Source organism: Neofelis nebulosa, chromosome X (assembly GCF_028018385.1).
Source record: "Neofelis nebulosa isolate mNeoNeb1 chromosome X, mNeoNeb1.pri, whole genome shotgun sequence".
Lineage (NCBI taxonomy): Eukaryota > Metazoa > Chordata > Mammalia > Carnivora > Felidae > Neofelis > Neofelis nebulosa.
The window spans coordinates 87,928,709-87,951,375 of record NC_080800.1 but is presented as its reverse complement, the minus strand read 5'-3'; the positions used below and the strand labels follow the sequence as shown (position 1 = coordinate 87,951,375).

Sequence of the window (22,667 nt, the reverse complement as noted above, 5' to 3'; positions counted from 1 at the left end):
GGCCAGAGGACTGTGGGAGCCCATATTCCACCGGTGGGACAGGGGAGGGGTCAGTGCTCAGCTATCTGCCAAGGCCCAAGAGGCCCCTGTTACCTGATAAGTTCTATGAACCTCTCCCTGGGGGCTTCACTCACGTCCTCCTCATTAATAGCCACAATCTGGTCACCAGCCAGGAGCTTGTCCTCAGAGGGGCCTCCTGCAGAGGAGAGGAGAGAGGCATGAGGGCTTGGAGCCACTGCTGGGAAAGCGCAAGTCTGGGTGGGAGTCGCCAGTGCCTGAAGGAGCTGAAGCGGGTCCTGAAGCATGTTGGAAACAGCGCGCGCTGCATGGGCTGGTGGTAGGGGTATTGTTCATGCCACTGCTGCCTGTGCCAGACACAGGGCAGAAGACTGAAGAACAAGTATAGCGTGGACCTCCTGTGGCTGGGAGTGGTGTGCTAGCAGAAGGTCCCAAGCCCAGGCCTGGCCCTCAGACAAGGTTAATAAATGTGCTTTCTTGGCCTGGTTCTAAAGAGGGACATGGATTTCCCTTTCACCAGGAGGGATCAGCTGAGGCCTGAGGAATGACGTCCAGGCTACTGACACTGGTATAGGTGAAGGGAGGTGTGAGAAGGAATCTCACTGGTCTGGAATGATTTAGGCATTCACCTGCCTGAAGACAGGGGGATGGACTAAAAGACCCCCAAAGGGTTTATTTTCTTTCATCTCTGAGAGATGCTGCTCTTTAGTAAATAAGGGAACAAGCACAGACCCTAAATCACAGGTAGTCAGAAATTTGCTTTCTCTCCTTCCCATCTCTACTGCCGAGGTTAAGAAGGCAGACTTGTCTAAGGGCCCTACCTCCTTGGTTGGAGTAAAGGGTGCGGGTAGAGGGGTGCCACAGGGTGCATTGCCTCTGGTGTTTAGCCAAGATCAAGGAGAAAAGCTTTTCAGAGATTCAGCTGGAATGAGAAGTCAGGCCTAGCCCCACTCAAACCCAAAAGAAATATTTACTGATGTGTCCCACTCTCAAACCAGCCTTGACTCTTGTTTGTGTCTGCTGCAAAGGGCAGGATCCCAACTGTTCCCTCTCTCTACAAAGAAGTGTGCTGTGCAAATTCCAGAAGCATGAACATACAAAACAACTCTGTCACTTGAGCATGGCCCAATGGCTCAGGAGCATGGGGCCTGTGTGCTGAGGGTGGCTATGTGGCTCGACGAGCAACCTCACCACTCCAGCTGCACTGGCCCTTAACCCACTAGGCCAAGTCTCCTGATGGCACAGTGGCTTCAAGAGCAGGGAACAGGGTGGTGCAGCCAGCCCAATCCGAACTCCAATTCCAAATCTGCAATTCACTGGCTGTGTGACCTTGCACGAGACATTTAATCTCTGTGAGTCTCTCTTTCCTCATTTGTAAAATGGGAAAATAACAGTGACTACACATCACAAGAACGTTGGGAGGATGAAGGAGATGATGAATGTACAGCGCTTAAAAAACTGTTGACTGATGTTGGTAAGAATTCGATAAATGGGAGTTATTATCCTCCAAAGGGGCGATCCCTTCAACTCATTTCATTCCTTCTACCTACTTCTGACAAAATGCCAGTCTTTTCGTAGAGGCCACTTATTCCTCCCTCCCTCCCTTCCTTCCTTTTAATGGAAGAGGTCCTCATGGAACTCAACTCTCCTGCTCTCATGGATGGTTTGTTGGCTTGCTCAATAGTGATTGTTTCTCTATAGGATGCTCCTTGTTTTGTATCTTATCATCTCAAGTACAGAACCAAAAAGTCCTCTGTGTGTGAGAGCCACCGGAGCCAGAAACAGCTCTCTAAATCAGCCCACATCTTTAGAGAACTGTGCCTGCCAACCCCATGACTTTCTGTGGCTCCTGCCTGTGGCTTTCCTTCTCTCCACTCCTCCAACTCTGCCTCTTCATTTTCATATGGCTTGAAGCCGACTGCCTTTTCTAGGCTTAGGGGCTTCCTTCGGCCCTGTAAATCCCGTCTCCTTTGAAGTTAAAAGCAGGGGCTCCTGGTGGTCTGTTACTCAGTTTTGTTTTTTTTTTTTCTGATTCCTCCTACCCAGGACAGATTTGATTTCTGATCAGAGACTCAAAAGCCTTTCCACCAAACTGCATGACTGACTTGGGAGCCTTAGGTCAGCCACGAACTCCTGTACTGAATTGTTTACTTTTTATTTTTTTCTCTATGCCCTCTAGTTGAAAAGGGAGATTACAAAAATCTTTTTGTTTTCCTTTGAGGATTGCAAAATTCATCAAATTTCTGCTAGACCAGTTTGTACTCCGGCTGCTCCTCTTGACTGAGCAAGAAACTGTTGTAAACATCCAAAGCCTCAGGCCCAGCAAGCCAGGAATAAAGCTTCTTTCTGTCTGTCTTTTCTGTCAATGCCTAGCAGATGTGGAACAAAACAGTGCTTGGGCCATTTCCCATCTCATTCATGATGGCAGGATTCCACAGTTCAGGTGGGGCTTTCGCTTGTTTTGCCCCATATGGTCCCATTCAAGCCCTGCTTCTCCCGTGTGGCATCAGACAGGCCCAGGGTCAAGTCCTGACTCTGCTGTTTCCTCCGCGAGTGCCCCTGGACAGGTCATTTCCTTTCCTCTATGCCTCAGTTTCCTCATATGCAAAATGGGAATGACTACTTACCTTGCAGGCTTGGCTGTGAGGATTAAGCAAGATGATGAAGGCACAAAATGGGTTCTTAATCAATGGTGGCTGCTGTTACTGCCACTGTGGTATTTGGAGATTTCACTCTCCTCTCCCCTCCTCTCCCACCTATGGCCTGTATCCTGATTCCAGTCTTCAAGGGCTGACCTTTTTCATGACTGTGTAGCAGTCTCCACAGCCTGATGGCTAGATTCCTGGGGACATGAACTATGTCCTATACTTTCCCTATAGTCTTGCTGTGTTTAGAGTAGGCAATTTATAAATACTTGTTGAATTCACTTGAATAGGTATTTCTCATCCAAAGGCAGTCTGGCTCTTTTACAAAGGTTCTATGCAAAGGGAGGCTTTATTAAGAATGAGGTCCTACCCTACTAAACCATCAACTGTGGCCTCTGTCTAGGCCCCAGGCAGCCTCCATGGCTTGCGTCAATCACTCTCAAAGCCCAGCTCCCTCACACGGTTATTAGTTGGCAAGTCTTTGCCCACTCTTTGTGAATTCCTGGGGAATACAACAGTGAGCTGGGGAGCTCTGCTCTTTGGGAAGATGAGTGGGTGCTGGGGGATAGGATCCAGGGCCAGGGGGACACTCTGAAGAACACCTACCTGGCCTCACAGACCGCACCACCACAGGCCGCTCACTGCCAGCCACGAAGCCAAAGCCATATATAGGGTCTCGGTGAATGGTCACTTGTCGCAGTGTCTCGGCTGGCAGCTGCTCACATTCCATATCATTTGCGCTCTCTTCCTGCATCACATGACTGAGGGAAGGGGAAGATGGGAGCAAAACAAGACGCAAAGGCGACTAAGCCTCAGAGCCAGCTGGGAGGGACACTGGTTAGGGTGTTGGCCATGGCATCTGAGAGTTCACACGTTTAGCTTCCTGCGTCCTCTGGAACCAGCAGAGGCAATGGCGGCCTCATATCTCAGGCTGAAGAAAGACACGTCTAGAAAGGAAAAGCCACTGTCTACAGGGCCAGAGCCAACAGAAAAAAGCTGTTGGCACAGAACTTGACATTAGAGTCAGCCCTTTCCTCCAACGTATGGGGACTCTCTAGAAGGAGCGTAAATGCAAATATGTTATTATGAAAGTTAACCAGCATTGCCCACTAAGTTGGCTAGTAACTCCCGAAGGGAAACCAAAACCTTGAGGAAGGGACCACCAAACAGGCAAGTAAGTGGGGAAGGGAAACAAAGTCATTTCAGAATACACCTTCATGAAGTCCTTGTGCAATTATAAACTTTAATATCCCTTAGACCATATATAAGAATAAACTATTTAGATGGCATACACAAACAAATGAGCTAATGCTGAGGACCATCACTGTACACAATTGTACGTAATGCCAACTTATTTCAGTTAATGGGACAACTGGAAAACGGCTCCTATGGGCAAGCAGGGGAGCTGTGTATTGTGGCTGCCAGAGAGAACTCCAATGAGCCGGGAGAAGAAAAATCGCCGCCCCAATACCTGTGAGAGACTGCAGATGGCTCTCCCGATGCCCACAAATGAAGTCGTTGAAGCTTAGGAAAATTTCACAAGGACTTCAGGAAGGTTCTACAGCAAGGGCCAGGGTGAGGCGGACTGCAAGCAAAGATGGGTCTGAGCACAGTCTTCGAGTGAAGAGCCCTGAGGGGTGAGGGCATGGGGACCATGGAGCTTGTGAGAGGGCACTGGGTTCCAGGCGCAGGGAAGGAGGTAAAAAGGGGAAGAATGGCCAGCAGGCAGGGCAGGTGGAGGTGGAATAGAAGACAACAGAGTCAAGAGACTCAAAACCTTACCTCCCTGCCTCGGCACCGCTCAGCCCCCAGGCTTTCTGGTCTAACAAATGGGATTGAGTTCCCTAGTCCCACTGTGTGTATGCTCAAAAATTCAGATTCCAGGCAGGGCACTTCTGAACAAGATACAGAAGGGCAAGAGATAATTAATCAAACTAGTATAAGGTTTGTAAAAGAAGTGGGAGGTTCTGACACCATGAGGGGGATTGTTGGCAGGCTAGGAATACCAAATTCCTCAGTTGCAAATGGTTTCAAGTGAGTTGGTTGTTTATCAGGACACAAATTCGATAATGAGACTTGAGGACTATTTATCAGGGGGTGGGAGATTTAGAGTAATCGCACAAAAGGAAAATTCACAGTCTTGGGACCTTTGTCTCTCTCATAGAAGAACTCAGGAAGGAAGACAGACCATGGCTTACTTAAGTCCAGTCACATCAACACTGGCTGCACCCAAGCTGGCTTAGGGTGTGTCTGTCGGGGTACCCCTTACGGAGGCAGAAGGGGCTGGTCAGGATGAGGTCAGGCCTCCTGAAGGTAAATTCAGAAACTGGCTCCTTCCCTCTCATGCTGGTAAGACAAGTGGTCATTTTTCAATGGAAAGTCATTCAGAAGCTGGAACATGGCTGGCCGGTATCCTAGATAGGCACCCCTGAAGGACAGGGCCTTGATGAGGGTGGCCTCAGGCTGGTACCTCTCTCATTTCTCCTCCTGGTGGCAGGCAGGAGCTCGGCCTTGAAGGGAGCCAGAGAACATCTTTCTGCGGCTGCCATCTTGCCTCACCCCTGGGGCTGCTTCCGAAATGAGCCCTTTGCTTCCTGTCTCCAATCTCATTGGCACTGAATGAGCTTCTTCTTGGGGGTGACACCGGCTCATTTCTGACATGAACAACAGCTAGGGCAGGCCAGAGGATGAGAGCCTGTGGGGCTGTGCAGCCTGTGGGGTGGGGAGCAGGGACACTTGCCAGAAAGATCCAGGCACAAGTGGAAGTGCTCGGTACACTGTCTTGAGCTCAGGGCCCCCTGGCCACTGCAGCCTCAGTTTTGCTGCCTTTTTCTTTTTCTGAAGCTGGGCACACTTTAGTCTCCCATTGGGCCAGAGGCACAGCCAATAATGATGCAGATAAACACTCCTGGAACCAGAGGAACCAATAAGCTAAGAGCCTTTTGTGACACAAGTGTTTTTGCTTTACTGTTTTGACTCATGTGAATCCATCAACAAGTATTTATTGAGTGCCTACTCAGAGCTTCGAGGGACACAGGAGTTACAGATCTCTTCTGCCCTCAAAGAGCTTCCAATCTAGCGTGGGGAGGAAAGAGAGATGAACTCTGAACAATTAGAGTGGTAACTGAGAATACCATAGAGAGTCCATAATTAAGGTCTAACATGTGTGTTCAGAGAAGGGTGTAGAGAAGCCACAGAGAGCCCCATGGAGGAGGCAGGAAGTGTGCTGGATGGCCAGGAAAGGGCAGTGATGGGAAGGGAGACAAGATGCCGAGCTCTGTCCACAGGCGCCTCCATGTTTCCCCAAGGAACCCAACAGCTTCTCCCACAGCCGCAGAAGTGTCTCTGGGTATGTCTAAAACACATTCGTCCCCGGGCTGTCCCTAACTGAGCTGGGCTAACTGTCCCTAACTAGATCCTCCCCTGAATCTGCAAGCAGCCCTTTCCTCACCTGCGCCTTCCCAAGTGTCTCTGGTCAGGGAAGACACACCTCCGTTAACAGCCCAGAAGGCCATTTTACAATGCAAATGGAAGTTGTCCCTTCCCTCCTGGGGTTTGCATCTTTCAGTGACTAGAGCTCAGTCTTTCTGAAATTTGCTAAGTGCCTGGAGACTTGGGAGTGACAATGCAGGCAACCAGTGACAGATGAGAGGAGCTCAGCTGTCCACGGAGCACGTGACTTCCCTCCTGGGGGGAAAAAGGCAATTTACCTTTGAAAGATGTTTGGGTTTTGGTCCCTCAAACAGGGCAACCCTGAGCAAAATGATGAAGCAGCCAGAGCTTGTGGCCCTCCCCCGCCCCAGCTTTGTTTCTGGGACCTGCTATGTTCTGTTGTTTGCCCCTGCACATGCAATGCCTTTATTCTGATCCCTTTGTGCCCAAGGCCTCTAAAGGTGTCCCTGCACCCCACTCCAGTGACCTGGGTAAAAGCCTCGCCTTTCTCTTCTGCCTAACAATAACGACACTTTATAGCCAAGTGGTTCTTTTCATTTTTACACCCATTACCTCATCTGAGAAAAGGTGCTTTCACATCCATTATCTCCTCCCAGTCTCTAACTATCCTGCCAAATAGGCTTGGTGACTGCTCCTCCTCCATCCCAGCCTCCAGGCTAAGTGACCCATGGAGGCTAAGCACATTAGCAGCCCAGCTGGAGCCAAATCTCTCGGAGGGGGCCCACAATCCTGGCACCCCCACCCACAGCCACTCAGGGTTCTGGACCCTCTGGCTGTTCAGTCTTCACCACAGGGCTGGCCCAAGCCCGTGGCCAGCAGCACCCCATGTCCTGGCTGAGTCTGGAAGGCCCGCCCACGTCCTAATTAACATGTCTCTGATCCTGTTCACTCAGCGTTGCTGGGAGAATGAAATGAGATAATGGCTACAGAAGCACTTTGGAAGGTTAAACGCATCATGCAGATGTAGAGGTGGTGATATTACTGGTAGCCTCTTTCGGGTGGCCGGAGGAGCAAGGGGAAGGGAGCTGCAGATAAACTTCACCGGCTTCACACCAAACCCAGGCCCTTCCCCCAGCAACTTCTTGCCGGCAAGAGGCCACCCCACGATGGACTCTGTCCCCTCATTTCCCAGGCAGCTCTTTTCCTGGTCCAACTATCAGCTGACTTGGCTCTCTGTGGATGCCCTGACACCAGTTCCTCTGTGGGCTAAACAGATCCCTCCTGCCATCCAGAGAGAGACTGGTAGCTGGAGTTCCTACTGTCAACTGTTGCTAGGCAGGACGTGGCTAAAGGACAAGAGAACTGAGAAGATGGATTGATTCTGAGCTAATGCTCTTTGCCTGACACTTCTGGGCAGGAAGATAGAAATGTAACAGCTAGATTCCCAGGCATCAGCTTTTAGTTCTCCATCCCTCCTTGCCTTTAGCTCCCTTTTCTTTGTTTGGTTGGCTCCTTGGGAAGTCTTGTCCCTCCCCTCACAACTGGCAGGATTTGGAGCCTTGTGGGGCCAATTAGCTGTCTGATTCCAATCACAGAATTGGAGCCTGACTCTCCCAGACGCTCCAGAGATCCAGCATGGCAGCTGGGTCCCCAGGAGATGCCATCTATTCCTGGTGTTGAGGATGGGAGCCCCATCCCTGGGGCTCTGAAGCAGCTGCTCTGGGAGTCCTCTTGTAAGGAGCTTGGACACAAACTCTTCTCTTAAAGGAGGCCTTGCTTTGGCTAGCTGCTTCTTACTCCAGCAATGCTGCTCAAATTCGAATGTGCATACGAATCACCTAGGGGCATTGCCAGAATGATTCTGATGCAGTAGGTCTGGAGTAGGGTCTGAGATTTTAGCAAATTCCAGGGTGGTACCCATGCTGTCGGTCCACAGACCACACTTGGAGAAACAAGGATCTTAAAGATCACTATTCTCAGACAATGGGAAGGCCACAATCAGGAGGGAGGACTAAGATGCTTTTATTCCATTGGGTTATGGCATTGAAGGCCCCAGTTAGAATACAAATGCTTTCTTGGACACATAAAGTCATGCCAACAAAGTACTCACTGGCTGAATCCAATTTATCCCAGAAGAAAATAGGGAAGGCTCTAAATGGATATGAAGTAAGACAAGTAAGGTTGCATTAGGGAAAAGGAGAGAAAGATCTGGATAGATTAGGCACTACTTAGCCCTACTGAAGAGTTTGGTCAGCAGAAGGACAGCCTGAGTACGCGAGACATCTGGGACTAAGGCGAGGAACACGAAGAAAGAGCGGACAGTGCAGAAAACAACAACAGCCGCCATTTACTGAGGACTCACTATGCACCAGGCACTGTCCAACAACCTCTAAGGAGGCAGTATTACTGCCACTTTACAGACAAGGAAACTGAGATTTAGGAGGAGAGATTAAGCAACTTGTTCCAGGACATATACCTGTACACACTGTGGTGGGACCACAATGTTAACCCACGTCTGTGGGACTCCAGGGCTAATCTTCCTACATCGTTTCTTTTCTTTTCTTTTCTTTTTTTTAAGTTTATTTATTTATTTTGAGAGAGAGAGAGAGAGAGCATGCACATGCATGTGGGTAAGGGTCGGAGAGACAGGGAGAGAGAGAATCCCAAACAGGGATGTGGGATTTGACACGGGGGCTCAAACCCATGAACCTTGAGTTCATGACCTGAGCCAAAATCAACAGTCAGCTCAACCTACTGACCCACCCAGGTGCCCCTCCTACACCATTTCTGCCAAGAACCTGTGGACTGAGCAGATGCCCAGCAGGCAACGAGGAGACAGGGTGGGAGGCTTCAGCAGACTGCTTCTATGCAAGTGAATGGAGATGCATCCCTGTGTTGTCTTGTCAAAGCAGCCTCCCTTGAGTCACCTCATCAGAGGGGACACATTGTGGAGACCCAGGCCTCAGAACTGACTTCCCATACACTTCTGAGTCCATCCTCCCCTACAGGAGACTCAGCTCATAAGGCCCCACGTGCCTGTTAATTTCAGTCATCACCAGAAAGATGTCCACTCACCTCTGGTAACCCCTCAGAACCCAGACTCTCCTCCCCACAGTGGTCTATTTGTACACTAATGCCACTCTTCTCCCTTCCAACCCTTCCATTTTGCCCTCTGGAGCACAGCAAATTCTCCAATGTTGTCAATTTCTTCTCTGAAAGTACCCTTCACCTCCTCTCCCAATGAAGGCCTGATTTATTCCTTGAGGACATCACTTGCCCACCAGCCCTCTCAAATGGAAGCTGGGTTTTTTTTTTTTCATGCTCAAAACTCAAGACCTTCAAGACCTGCATGTGGGGTAGGTGTCCTCCGTGCTTGCCAATGCCACCTTTGAGCCACTACTCCTCTTTCCTTTTGCAAAAAAATCCTGCTCCTTTGAGGAACACGCCTGCCACCCACCCCTACCACCTTTTCTGCCCCGCCATTGCTATCTACAACTTCCTGCGTAGTCCCCACACATTCACTGAGGACTTCGGTTCCTGGTCACGTGTGATCTTCCCATCTACTCCAATTCTTATTTTATTGTGGTAAGATATACATGAAATTGACCATTTTAATCATTTTTAAGCATACAGTTCAGTGGCATCAATTTTATCACATTGTTATGCAACCATCCCCACCATCTATCTCCAGAACTTTCTCATCATGCCAGAGTGAAACTCTGGACCCAGTAAACACCAACTCCCCATTCCCCTCTCCCCGTCAGAACCTAGCAACTACCATTTTACTTTCCGTATCTATGGATTTGCCTGTTTTAGGAAGCCATGTAAGTGGACTCCTACAACATTTGGCCCTTTCTAATTGGCTTATCTCACCTAGCATAATGTCTTCAAAGTTCATCTGTATGAGAGCATGGGTTGGAATTCTCTTCCTTTTAAAGTTTAAATAATACTCCATGTGTATGGGTGTGGTACATCTTATTTATGTGTCAATGGACAGTTGGGTTGTTTCCACCTTTTGGCTATTATGAATAAAGCTGCCAGTGAGCATGAGTGCATAGTTATCTGTTTGAGTCCTTGCCTTCCTGTCTTTTGGGTATATACCTACAAGTGGAATTGCTGGGTCATATGGTAATTCTATGTTGAATTTTTTTAAAGGAATTGCTCTATCATTTTCTACAGTGACTGCACCATTTTACATTCTTTTTTAAAAGATTTTTTAATGTTTATTTTTGAAGACACAGAGAGAGAGAGAGAGAGAGAGAGAGAGAGAGAGAGAGAGAGAGACAGCAAGCAGGGGAGGAGAGAATCCCAAGCAGGCTCCAAGCTGCCAGTGCACAGCCCAACGTGGGGCTCGAACTCACAAACCATGAAATCATGACCTGAGCCAAGATCAAGAGTCAGATGCCCGAGCCACCCAGGTGCTTTGCACCATTTTACGTTCTTAACCACAATGCAAAATCTGATTTCCCCACATCCCTGTCAACGCTTGTTAGTATTTTCTGTTTTTCTTTTTTGATAACCACCATCCAAATGGCTGTGCCCACTGCATACTCTTGATATCATCGTTAGTGAATTGAACATGCACATGGCTATGGGGAGGCCTTCAGCAACTGCTTCCCCCACTTCACTCGGTTACTCGCTCTATCGTCACACCTAGACTTTGGGTGGTCATCAGATACTGCACCACCTCCCCAGTCTCCCTCGCCAACCTGCCATTTGCTCCTATCCCATTTATCCTGGCAGTTTACCTCCCACGGGACTCCCACTGCAGAAATAACTAGAAGCGTCATGATCACTTGTTCACTTCCCACTTGGGATTCCCTTTTCCTAGAAATCTCTTCTTCCATTCTTTGTGTTCCATTCAGGTCTCAGCTTAAATGTCACCTCCTCAGAGACGCCTTCCTGAAACCTTTCTCCTATTTACTTTCTTTTTTTTCCCCCTTAAGTTTCTTTATTTATTTTGAGAGAGACAGAGACAGCAAGAGTCGGGGAGGGGCAGAGAGAGAGGGAGACAGAGAATCCCAAGCCAGCTCTGTACTGTCAGCATGGAGCCTGACGCGCTGCTTGAATCCATGAACCCTCGAGATCATGACCTGAGCTTAACTGACTAAGCCACCCAGGCACCCCTCCCATATTTACTTTCTTACTGTCCTTGAAGCTCCCTCTTATCTTTGTTTCCCTTCATGTCCAAATTAGAGCTCCTGGTCTACCATTATGACCATTCTCTTGCACCTGCCTTTAACTCCCTTATTTCCTTGTCCTTCACTATTCTTGCCATGCAAAACCTCATTCCTCAATGACCTCAACCATATGCATTCTCTGTGCCTGCATCCAAGTACCTGAAGGCAGTTGGAGAAAAAAAAAAAACACATGGTGGAGTCCAAGGCTTTCACTTTATATTCACGGTCTCAAACCTGGTGTGTGCCCACAGTACTGTCTGGCCACCACTTTCTCACTCTCTAAGGTGATTATTTCATAATTCCTCCTCTTTGCTCAATCTTCTGCATCTCTCCATTGGTCCCAACATGCCTCAGCTGATGACCTTGTCCGTACGTGATTGAGGAAACACAAACCATCAAGTGAGAGCTCCTTCCCTCATCTTACCATCACCGAGTCTATACTCCACCCCGCCTACAGTTGTACCCCTGATTCCTTTTCTCCTCCAATTAAAATGGAGTATGTTTCTTTTCTTCTACTAATGGCACATCTCTTCATTTATGCTCTGGTACCATCCCCTCTCATCTTCTCAAGGATTTTGCTCCTTTGGGCATTCAATCTCTTCCGTAACTCATCAATCTCTCCGCCTCTCTAGAATCATGCTAGCATGCTGATGGAAATAGCCCATCCTTAAGAGAAAAAACTGAAACCACCTCCCTCCATGCCACAGTCCTCTTACACTGTCCCTTTGTCCTGCTCCCTATCACAGAAAAACTGCTCAAGAGTTTTCCACACATATCGTCTCCACTTTGACATCTTCCCCTTGCTCCTCAATCCATTATAATCTGGCTTCCACATCCATCACTCCATAGAGTTGCTCTTGTTAGGGTCATCAATGGCCTTCAAGGTAAACTCTCAGTTTTTATCTTACTCAACCTCTCATTGGCTTTGGACAGAGTTGGCCATTCCCTTGAAGTACTCTCTCTTGACTTCTGTGATGGTCTCCTGAATCTCCAACAACCTCTCTGCCCACTTTTTTTTCTTCATCTCTTTGGTGGGCTTTTCCTCCGCTACTGAATCACTAGATATTGCCAGTCTTCCCAACTCAGTCTCAGGCCTTCCCTTCTCTGCTCTCTTTCCAGTTGGTCTCCTCAGTCCCCTGGCTTTTAAAAAAATTTTTTTAATCTTTATTTTTTTTGAGAGAGAGAGAGAGAGAGAGAACAAGCGGTAGAGGGGCAGAGAGAGAGGGAGACACAGAATCTGAAGCAGGCTCCAGGCTCCAAGCTGTCAGCACAGAGCCCAATGTGGGGCCTGAACTCATGAACTGTGAGATCATGACCTGAGCCGAAGTCAGATGCTTAACTGACTGAGCCACACAGGCGCCCCTCCTCAGTCCCCTGGCTTTAAATACAACCTGTATGCACACAATCCCAAATTTGTATTCTACTCACACCTCTTCTGTGAGCTCCCAAATTCTTATATTCCAATGATCTGTTCTGTCATCTCTGCTTTTATCTCTCACAGAGTTCTCAAACTTAACATGTCCAAAACTGAACTCTTGACTCCCCTCCCTGCAGCCCCCCCCCAGTCTAGGCCTCTCTCAGCTTTCCCCATCTCAGTACATGGCACCATCATCTCTTTAATAACTCAAGCCAGAAACGTTGGAGTCATTCTTGAGTCCTGTCCCTCCCTTTCCATCACCACTCTCCCCCCACCCCCAACAGCAAATCCCTTGGTAAGTCTTGGTCGCTGTTCCTTCTCAATCTGACCAACACTCTCCATCTCCACGGCTATCACCCTGTTCAAGTGACTATCATCTGTCCCCTGTATTGCTGCAGACGCCTCCGTCCTGGTCTCCCTGAGGCCACAGTTGCCTCCACTTCAGTCTGGTCTCTATAGATAATGCAAAGTCCAAATCAGATCCTGCTGCTCTCCTCCTGCTCAAAACCCTGCACATGTCTCCCACTACAAATGAATAACATCCAAATTCTTCCTTCATGGCCTGCGAGAGACCCTGTGTGATCTCCTCCTGTCCTCCTTGCCAAACCCTTCTTAAGCTATTCTTACTCTTGCCTGGTACAATCTGGCCCCACTGGTGTTTTTTTCCATTTCTGAACACATCAAATTCTCTGCCACCTCAAGGCCCTCCCAACTTGGCATTCCTTTTTCGCCTGGAAAATTCTTTTCCCATTCTCCACATGGTTGATCTTTCACCCTTCAGGTCCCCACTTAAGTATCGCCTCCTCACAGAGGCCAGAGGCCTTCCCTGAGAACTCTGCCTTGGTCATCCCCATCACTACAGCCTGTTTATTTCCCTCAGGAGTCTCATCATGATATATATTCATTTATGTGATTATTTGTCTAGAAACTCCATAAGAGTATTGACTGTGTCTCTTTTGTTCAACATGGCGTTTCTACCACCTAGTATGGTACTTGGCACATTGCAGGTGATTAATAAATATTTTCTAAATGGATTGATGGATGCCTGGGTAGGAGTGATTCTGAGGCATACAAATTATGATCTCTAGGCCACTCCATGCAATTCATTATCAAATGCCTACTGGTTCTGTCTCAGCCTGTGAAAGACAGGTTTCTGGATGGGGAGTCTGGCTGGTGGGAGAAACCCCTCAACATCTCTGGCCAAATACAAAGGTGGGGAGCAAATGGAGTGAATGGAAAAGTATAGGAGAGCTACGATCTAAGAAGAAATGGAAGCTGGCATGGCTCCAGTCCTTTTAGGGGTATGAGGGTGAGAAATCTAACATTTATTCCTTCTCAGGAAAAGAATGTTTCTTTAAAGGACAAATAATTCTTTCAGAACAGCCAGGGGCCTGGAGGTTGGACAGGATGGCTTTGGATAGCCCTTCCCACTCCTAGCAGTCTCCTACTGGGTAGAAGATCCGGTTTTTTTTAAAAGTTTATTTGAGAGAGAGCAGAAATGGGGAGGTGCAGAGAGAGAGAGAGAGAGAGAGAGAGAGACAGAGAGAGAGAGACAGAGAGAGAGAGACAGAGAGACAGAGAGAGAATCCCAACCGAGCTCAGTGCTGCCAGTGAGGAGCCCGACCTGGGGCTCGAACTCATGAGCCTTGAGATCATGACCTGAGCCGAAGTCAGATGCTTAACCAACTGAACCACCCAGGCACCCCAGATCTGGTTATTTTCTGAGGGCTGCCTCCCTATTACCATCCAGTTCTTCATGGCCCTGCAACTTCCTCCTCAGCTGAGCCTGAAGAGGCATCTTCTAGAAAACCTGCTTGTGTCTGGATTCATTTTCTGGTTGTCCAAACAGTTGCTGTTCCCCAGTGGGCTGGGATGGAGAACACCTGTCACCTGTTCTAGCAGGTCACAAGGGGGAAGGTAGAGAGCCAGAGGCTATCTGTCCTTCCACAAATACCTGGAAGCCTGGAGTCACCTCACAAAAGACCAATGCTCAGATGATGCCTCTGAGCAGATGCTGCAGAGGACCCTCTGGGAAGCCACCCCCCTGCTCCTCCTTACTTCTCCCCTCAGGGGCTACACATCCAATAGACTCAGACATGTTGTCTAATGGGCCTAGACACCCTCATAAACCCTTCCTTCTGGGGCTGCTAGCCCAGTGACAGATGTGAGGACTGTGCCAGATGTGAGGCTGATGCCATATGGCACTGTGGGTCACAAGGTCTGAAGCTGCTGCCACTGAGCTGTGGGAGTTAGCAAGGAGATCCTTGTATTTTAGCCCCTGCTCACTTGTCACTGGCAGAGGCAGGGAGGGCGAACAGGAGCAAGAAAATATCCACGGAAGCTTAAAGGAGAGGTCACATCACTCCAGAGAGCCCTGGGCACCCCTGATCCCACCTTCCATGTACCACACCAAGTATTTCTCGAGGGAGGCAGAGGCAGAGATCAAGCCAGAGGGGGAGAGAGAGAGGAATGGAGGGGAAGATAGCTGAGTGGGAAAGGGGGCCAGACAGAGCTGGGGTGGGGGTGTGACAAGAGGCAGAGAAAAACACAGAAGTAGAGATGTGAGACAAGAGGAGGGCCTCAGAGACAGTGAAGGACAAAGGACAGGCTTGAGGAAGATGAGGCCCACAGAGAACCCATGGCCACCAACTCCACCAACTTATATTGGCTCTTTGGGGGCCACTCCAGTGCCTCACCTGCTCTCTAAATGCCCTTGGGCCACTCCCAGCTCTGCCTTCAGTCTCCTGCAGCTGCAAAAGGGTCACATGCCAATCAGAGCCTTCTGATATGGGACTTGGGGTGCTCAAGCTCTTTGGGAATGGGCACTGTGGTTATGCCATACTGACACCACGATGGCCCTCCCCATTTCACAGATAGGGACGTGGTGAGCAAGGGCACATCTGAAACAGCCTGAGGAAGACACCTGGGGTGCCATCCTGACCTGGGTTGATCCCCCAGCCACCAGAGGCTGTATTCTTCTTGGGAAAGAGAATGAGATCGAGAGGAGAAAATAGGGAGGGGAGAGAATTCCTTAAGCTGGGAGGGAATGGTCATGATGGGAAAAGTGGAGTTGGCATGGAAGGGAGCAGCAGGCCTGAATTCTTCCCCTCAGTGAACACATCTCTCGGAGGCCAGGCTGGGTTTCAGTGCTCTGGCACAAAATGCTAAGCCAGGAGAGGGTCCCTGGCCACCCAGATCTCTCTCTCCTCTTGGATCCTAGCCTCTAGTCTGCCAAGGACTGAACTGTAAACAAGGCTTTGAGGCTGGATAGGGGGAGCAGGTGTGGGCAGGAGCTGCTGGAAACATCCCAACAAGTAGCTGCCTTTAGCAGCCAAAGATCCAGGGCTCAAATAGCACCCCTCTGGGGGCTGCCTGGCAGGCTCTGGCTATACAGGGCTCCCAGCAAAGCCTCCTGAAGCCAAACAAGGGCCTACTCGGCTGACTGGCTGTGCAGTCTCCCTCCTATCCGTGAGGCTGTCAGGCATTGACAGCCTGGGCCACCATCTTAGGATGCCCCAGCTCTTGACTCTGGTCAAACAGCCGAATCTCAGAGTTGGCAGGGACCTTGGAAGTTATTTACTTCACCCTTGTCCACCCTCTGCTGACTTCCAGAAGCAGCAGGGGAAGGTTTTCCAGAGGAGGGGCCATATTTGGGCCAATCCAGAGGGAGGGCACTGAGAGCAGGCCTGGAGACAGAAGGGAGCAGGGGGGTTATGGCAGGGGCACGGAGATAACAGCCTGAGTGAGGGATGGGGTGCCAGGAGAGGTTAGCTAGGAAGCGGGAAGTTGAAAGGTTTACTCTCCCTCTTCCTCTCTCTCATGTCTGGTTCTGCTGGGGCAAGAGGTCTTCTCCCCAGTGGCCCCTTGGGGAGCTTATGAGGAGATGGGCAGGCCAATCTAGACATTCCTGGAGAGAGAAAGGCATATCTATCCCATGGCTTTGCCTAGATGCCCATCTGCCCCCTCCTTGCCTGACACGATGCAGGTGGAACCTGAAGCTCAGGCACCATGCCCAGCAGGCACCAGGCTGACCTTTGGTGAGGGAGAAGACAGGAGCAATCCTCGGCTTCCTCCCTGTGCTCTATCTTCAAGATGTCCATCCAGGAGTACCCAGGTGGGGGCAGTGCAGAAATCAGGCCAAGAGCAACTCCACAAAAGAGGTTATGTGAGCAGAGGCCTGATAAAATCATATCACCCTCTCTGGAGGTGTCCAAAGATGCCAAATACAGCTTCAGGCTGAGACCCCTTCTCTCCTGCCTGATTGCATCTTTCTGCTGAGAGAGAAGAACAAATTATAAGGTCTTTCCTAAAGAAAAGGAAGATCCTGGGACACCTGGGTGGCTCAGTCAGTTGAGCATCTGACTTTGGCTTGGGTCGTGATCTCACAGTTCATGAGTTTGAGCCCTGCATCAGGCTCACTGCTGTCAGCAGTCGGATCCTCTGTCCCCCTCTCTCTCTGCCCCTCCCCCACTTGTGTGTGTGTGTGTGTGTGTGTGTGTGTGTGTGTGTGTGTGTTCTCTCTCTCTCTCTCTCTCTCTCAAAAATAAATAAACATTAAAAAAAGAAAAGGAAGCTCTTATGGAATCAGAAAAGCGAGAGGGAGGTTGGTGAACTCTCTACCTAAGAATAAAAGCCAAGGGCAAGGGCAAGTGCTGAGTTACTATATCAGACAGCATGAGTTAGCACGCAAACACTCTGCACCTCACCTGTTAGTTTGGTGAGGGGGTGCTGTCTGTTTCCTGGAGGTGAAGGGCAGTAAATTTGCAAACTTCTAAGGGCCTGTGGGCTTGTCTCTGGGTGGAGGTGGGGGTGGTAAGGAGATCGCACCCTACTTTCCAACCAGACTTGGGGGAGACAGAATCCTAGGGGATCCTGAGAACTTGCAGGCTCCCTCCTCAGCAACACAGATTCAACGATGGACCCCAGACTTGACTCACTAAGGTAGAAAACCAGACCCAGGCATTTTAGAAAGAACCAAGAAGGGTAAGGAAAAAAGGCGCGCGCGTGTGTGTGTGTGTGTGTGTGTGCGCGTGTGCGCGTGTATAGCTTTTTTGCCTAACCCTCAGTTACCCAGAACATTCTATTAACCATAAAAGCCCTTCCCCAAGCATTCAAGTTTTGGCATTACAGTGTATTTGTATTTTTTTCAGTGATTAACATCTGCAGAGCTGGGACTTGACTGTAGAATAATGCTAGTTCGCTCCTATCTCCTTGCTTGTAAGGGGAACAATAGCAGAGACCCTTGCTTGAGTCACGGGCTCCCTCTACCAGAGTTTAGATGCATTCATTCATGCATTTATTCATATATGCAACAAAAATTTACCAGGTACCTCCTATGTGCCAGACATGGTGCTGGGTACTGGCGATATGAAGATAAAACAGGCCCCGTCTCTCTCTTTCAGAGAGGCTGTGGTCTGAGGTGGGAGCAGGTGTGTGAACAAACATGAAACCATGTGTCACCTGGAACCACAAGGGGCAGCAGAGGATGTTATGAGAGCTCCGGAGGAGGGCCCATTCCCCACCACCCCCATGACTTCCAGCAGACGCCCCTCCCCGCCCCCCAACTAAGCTGAGTGGTGAAGGTGAATAGGAGTCCGCAGATGGTCAAGGCGAAGGACCTTCCAGGAAAGGAATGTCAAATGTGACAGCAAACGAATAATAGGAACGGGGGAAACCTCTAGGTGTTTAAGCCTCTGGAATGAAAAGAAGAAATAATGGAACAAATTCACGCAAAACTGAAGGGAATCTTCAATTTCTGGTTGCAGGTATTGAGGGCAGAGGACTTGCGCTACCTACTGGCTCTTTTCACGTGGCCTCGGAGATGTGGCGCTGCACTCAGGGAGGCCACACTGATGACGAGGGACACAGCCCAGCGCTGGGGTTACCAGCCATACATCTACATACTGCCCAAAAGCTACACATGGAAGGCCCCCCTCTCACAACAGAGAAAAAGGGAAGGGTAGCTTGCCAGCAGATGCACTGAGATGCATCCACAGTAATGGAGACCAAAATCACAAAGCTCACATGCCCTAGTATGGCCATACTGAAGAGGGCCTACTGAAGCCAGCTCTATTTATTGGGCCAGGGCCAGGGCCAGTGGTGGGGTCCCCCCGCAGGGCCACATGTGACGCAGAAGAGCCCCTCCCCTTGGGACCCGGCCACATTCTGTTCACCCCAAGGGGACCATCCTGGGGGTAGGAGGGCTGACTATCAATAGGACAGCAATAAGACTACTCAAGCGTTAGCAGTATTTCTTACTACTGAAATCCTGGCCGACACAAGCCCCCTCTCCTTCCCCAGGAGGTGGGAAGATGGCTTTGCTCAGCATTGCAAGCAAGGCTCTAAAAACTTTTCAGAAAATAATTCCTAGCAGAGGTACTCAGAGCCATAATGTTGGATTAACAACTCCAAGCCAGCAGACCAGACACTTGTCTAATTAATAAAACTTATAAAGCAGAACAACTTCTTGATGTTGCAGGCATGGCACTTAGTACAACAACAAAACCCAAATCCACACAGAATGCTGCATGGTTTCTGGGAAGCCTTTCTTCTACAACTTGTACGATCCCTTTGTTCATGCAAACGGGGGCTGAGGAAAGGAGGGAACGGTGCAGAGCTCTGGGCAACTGGCTGGGGAGGGCACAGCTCAAGGGGCCCAGCTCAGGTAGGTGATGAGGGAATGTCTGCCTCTTGCACAAACCTGCCAAAGGTTAGCTCCAGCCTGGGGTGTGGGCTGGAATCCCAATTCTGTGACAGGTTACTCAACCTCCTGAGTCTCAGTTCCCTCATCTGTAAAATGGGGCTCATGATAGTACCTACTTAAAAGTATCTCCGTGAAGATTAAATATACAAAGAGAGTGCTCCATTGATAATGGCTATTAGCAATGATTATGATCTTTGTTCTATTTAGGCACTTACTAACAGGACCCACTGTCCTGTTACAGCCCACTGGGTTTGCCTTTCTCCACAGAATGTAATGAAGGTGGTTCAAGTCCGTTTGGACCTTGGGCTCTAACTTCCAATCTACAGAATAAATAAGCTTTTTCTGTAGGGAAAACAAACCATTCTACAACTTCGTTAAAGCCAATTTCTCACAACATTTCTCATGGCTAACAGTGGGGGGGGGGTGGAGATCCCATCTCTGCTTCTCCCCTGCTGTGGGACCTTGGGCTTGTCCACCTCTCAGTTTCCATCACTTCAATTTCCTCATCTGTAAAATGGTGCTAATGTGAGGATCTACCTCGCAGCTTTGTTGTGAAGATTAAATATACTACATGTGCTAGGCACACAGAAAGCCCCAAGTGAGTGCCAGCTACTGTTCTTCTTGTACACAGACTCTTACTGCTACCTAAAAGCTTGTTAGCCCAATGCTTGGCACAAAAGCAATGTGCCTACTGTGATCATCAGTGCTCTCAGCAAAGGAGAGTGACTGGGGGCAGAGGAGCAGAAGGGAGATGGGGGTCTTTTCTGAGCAGGAGGCTAAGTGACTTAGGATGAACTCACCTTTGTGATCTCAGCCATCCGCCCCCCCCTCCCCCGCCCTTGAATTTTACACAGCTCAGGAAAAGAAAGTGACAGGTATGCCCCGGCATTTCCCGATTTGCTAAGGTTTCTACAAGTAATGCACCATCTGATAGGGTGGTCTTGTTTCTAAGTCCCGCGATGCTGCGTGAACGCTGAGACCATTCCAGGGCAGCAGGGCAGGCCAGCCAGGGCGGCTGGGCCCTGGGGAAGCTGGGGCCCGGGGTGGGGGTTGTGTGTGGGGGGGTGCAGGCGTCTCGAAGCCCGGGAGCTGGGGCTCCTCGCCCAGGGGGTGGGGGATGGGCGTAGCGGGCGGCTGGGAGGGCAGGGCCCGGGCCCCAGGAGGGGTCACCTCTGTCTCCCCTCGGCAACGACTGCCTCCCGGCTTCCCTCTCTCCCTGCTCCTGCTCTCCCTCCTTGCTCCCCCCGCTCCAGCGGAAAACTTCCCGCTCACGCCGTCACTTTTCCACGGCATCCAAACCCTCAGCCCCGCGCATCTCGTCTTCCAGTTCCCTCGCGGGCGGTGCGGCGAAGGGGCCCGCGGCGGCCAGACGCCCGGAATGGCTCCTTGGGGGCTCGGGGCTCCCAGCCGGGCGGACGGAGGTCGGCTCCCGACGCGCCAACTCCGTCCACCGACTGCGGGCGCCGAGGGGGCGCGCACCCAGGCCCAGGGGCCCGTGCCCGCACCGCGCGGAGTCACTCGGAGGGGTCGGCGGCGGGGATGCGGGGGGCGCGGGGCAGGCGCTCGGCTGCCGACCTCCCAAATCCCCCAGACTCCAGCCTCGGCGGCCGGGTGCCCCGCTTTCTGGCCTCCTCCCAGGCGAGCCCGACCCCCGGCCGCTCGGAGCGCCGTACTTACTGTCGGAGCCCTCTCCAGGCCGGGGTTGGGCTGCTGCCCGGCCCCGGGAACCCCGTCGCCGTCTCCCCCTCGCGCTGCCCCCGGCTGTGCCCCGCGCCGACCGGAGCGACAGCGGTGTCTGTAGAAAGAGAAAGGTCACGACTGCCTTAGAAACCCAGCCCCTGCTGTGACCAGAATCTTAAAGAAGGAGGCGACTGGCTCGGCCCCAGAGCCGCGGCTGAGGTGGCGAACTAGCGAGGCCGCTGGTAAACACGGCGTCTGCTGCCTCGCGCCCGCCCCACAGTCGGCCGCGGAGGAGCCCCCGCCTCCCGTCCCCCCTGGCCGGGCCCCCGCGGGGGAGCCGGGGAGGGGCCGTGCGGATAATCCAGCGAGCACTCGGTGCCGGTCCCCGGGCTTCACATCCATTCTCTCACCCCAGCATCCTCCCCAGCTGACAGAAATTAAAACCGACGTCCAGGGAAGCAAAGCAAATCATCCCAGATACGCGGGCTAAGCAATAAGTGGTGGGGCCCGGCTTCGATCCCAGTGGGATCTCAGATTCCGCTGCTGCCAGCCTCAGGAGCCACTTCGTGCTGCTGCAAAGCAACATTTGAATACCCGCGTCTCCACCTCCCGTGTCCCCATTTCTCTGACAGCACTGGGGACGAGTGGCAACCCCAGGCCAGTTTGCTGATGAGGGTGGAGATGGGGACCTCAGGAGGCTGGATACTGACTGCAGTGCCTAGTGCCATGGAGTGGCCATCCCTCTTTACCCCAGACCATTCACCTACTATGTGCCAGGCCTTGTGGGACACACAAGAAGGTACAGAAGATTAGTCTTGGTCCAGGTGCCATACAGGAGGCAGGCACCGAGCCTGTGAGGTCTGTCTGTGTTATGCTAGAAGGATCAAGTGGGGGGAGGTGCAGAGGCCCTAAAGGAGCTCAGAGACCCCTCCCACAGCAGAACCTCAGGGAGCCTCTGGCGGGGACATGGGGAGAGAAGAGGCTCACAGGGACAGGGTGGGGAGGGTGATATTCCTATAGGGCTGATCTGACTCCTTCCTGGTCCTGGAATGAGGGTCCACACCACTCATTCCTCTTTATTTTTATTTTATTTTATTTTTTCAATATATGAAATTTATTGTCAAATTGGTTTCCATACAACAGCCGGTGCTCATCCCAAAAGGTGCCCTCCTCAATACCCATCACCCACCCTCCCCTCCCTCCCACCCCCCATCAACCCTCAGTTTGTTCTCAGTTTTTAACAGTCTCTTATGCTTTGGCTCTCTCCCACTCTAACCTCTTTTTTTTTTTCCTTCCCCTCCCCCATGGGTTTCTGTTAAGTTTCTCAGGATCCACATAACAGTGAAAACATATGGTATCTGTCTTTCTCTGTATGGCTTATTTCACTTAGCATCACACTCTCCACTTCCATCCATGTTGCTACAAAGGGCCATATTTCGTTCTTTCTCATTGCCATGTAGTACTCCATTGTGTATATAAACCACAATTTCTTTATCCATTCATCAGTTGATGGACATTTAGGCTCTTTCCACAATTTGGCTGTTGTTGAGAGTGTTGCTATAAACATTGGGGTACAAGTGCCCCTATGCATCAGTACTCCTGTATCCCTTGGGTAAATTCCTAGCAGTGCT

General features: G+C 50.6%; 1 protein-coding gene across 4 annotated transcripts in view; it reads right to left on the bottom strand.

Moving 5' to 3' along the window:
• The window catches only part of FRMPD3 (FERM and PDZ domain containing 3), an 85,254-nt gene extending 63,948 nt beyond the window's left edge, over positions 1-21,306 (bottom strand). The window contains exons 1-3 of one of the 4 annotated variants that reach the window (XM_058714839.1): positions 21,034-21,306; positions 3,270-3,424; positions 94-196 (exon numbers count right to left, since the gene is read on the bottom strand). In XM_058714839.1, the coding sequence (XP_058570822.1) occupies positions 94-196; positions 3,270-3,417 (251 nt within the window). In that variant the 5' untranslated portion in view covers positions 3,418-3,424; positions 21,034-21,306. Of the gene's footprint in view, positions 1-93; positions 197-3,269; positions 3,425-21,033 lie in introns of those variants that run through there. The other 3 variants (XM_058714841.1, XM_058714844.1, XM_058714842.1) reach the window with 3 other exon arrangements.
• Between the last annotated feature and the right edge of the window lie 1,361 nt (positions 21,307-22,667).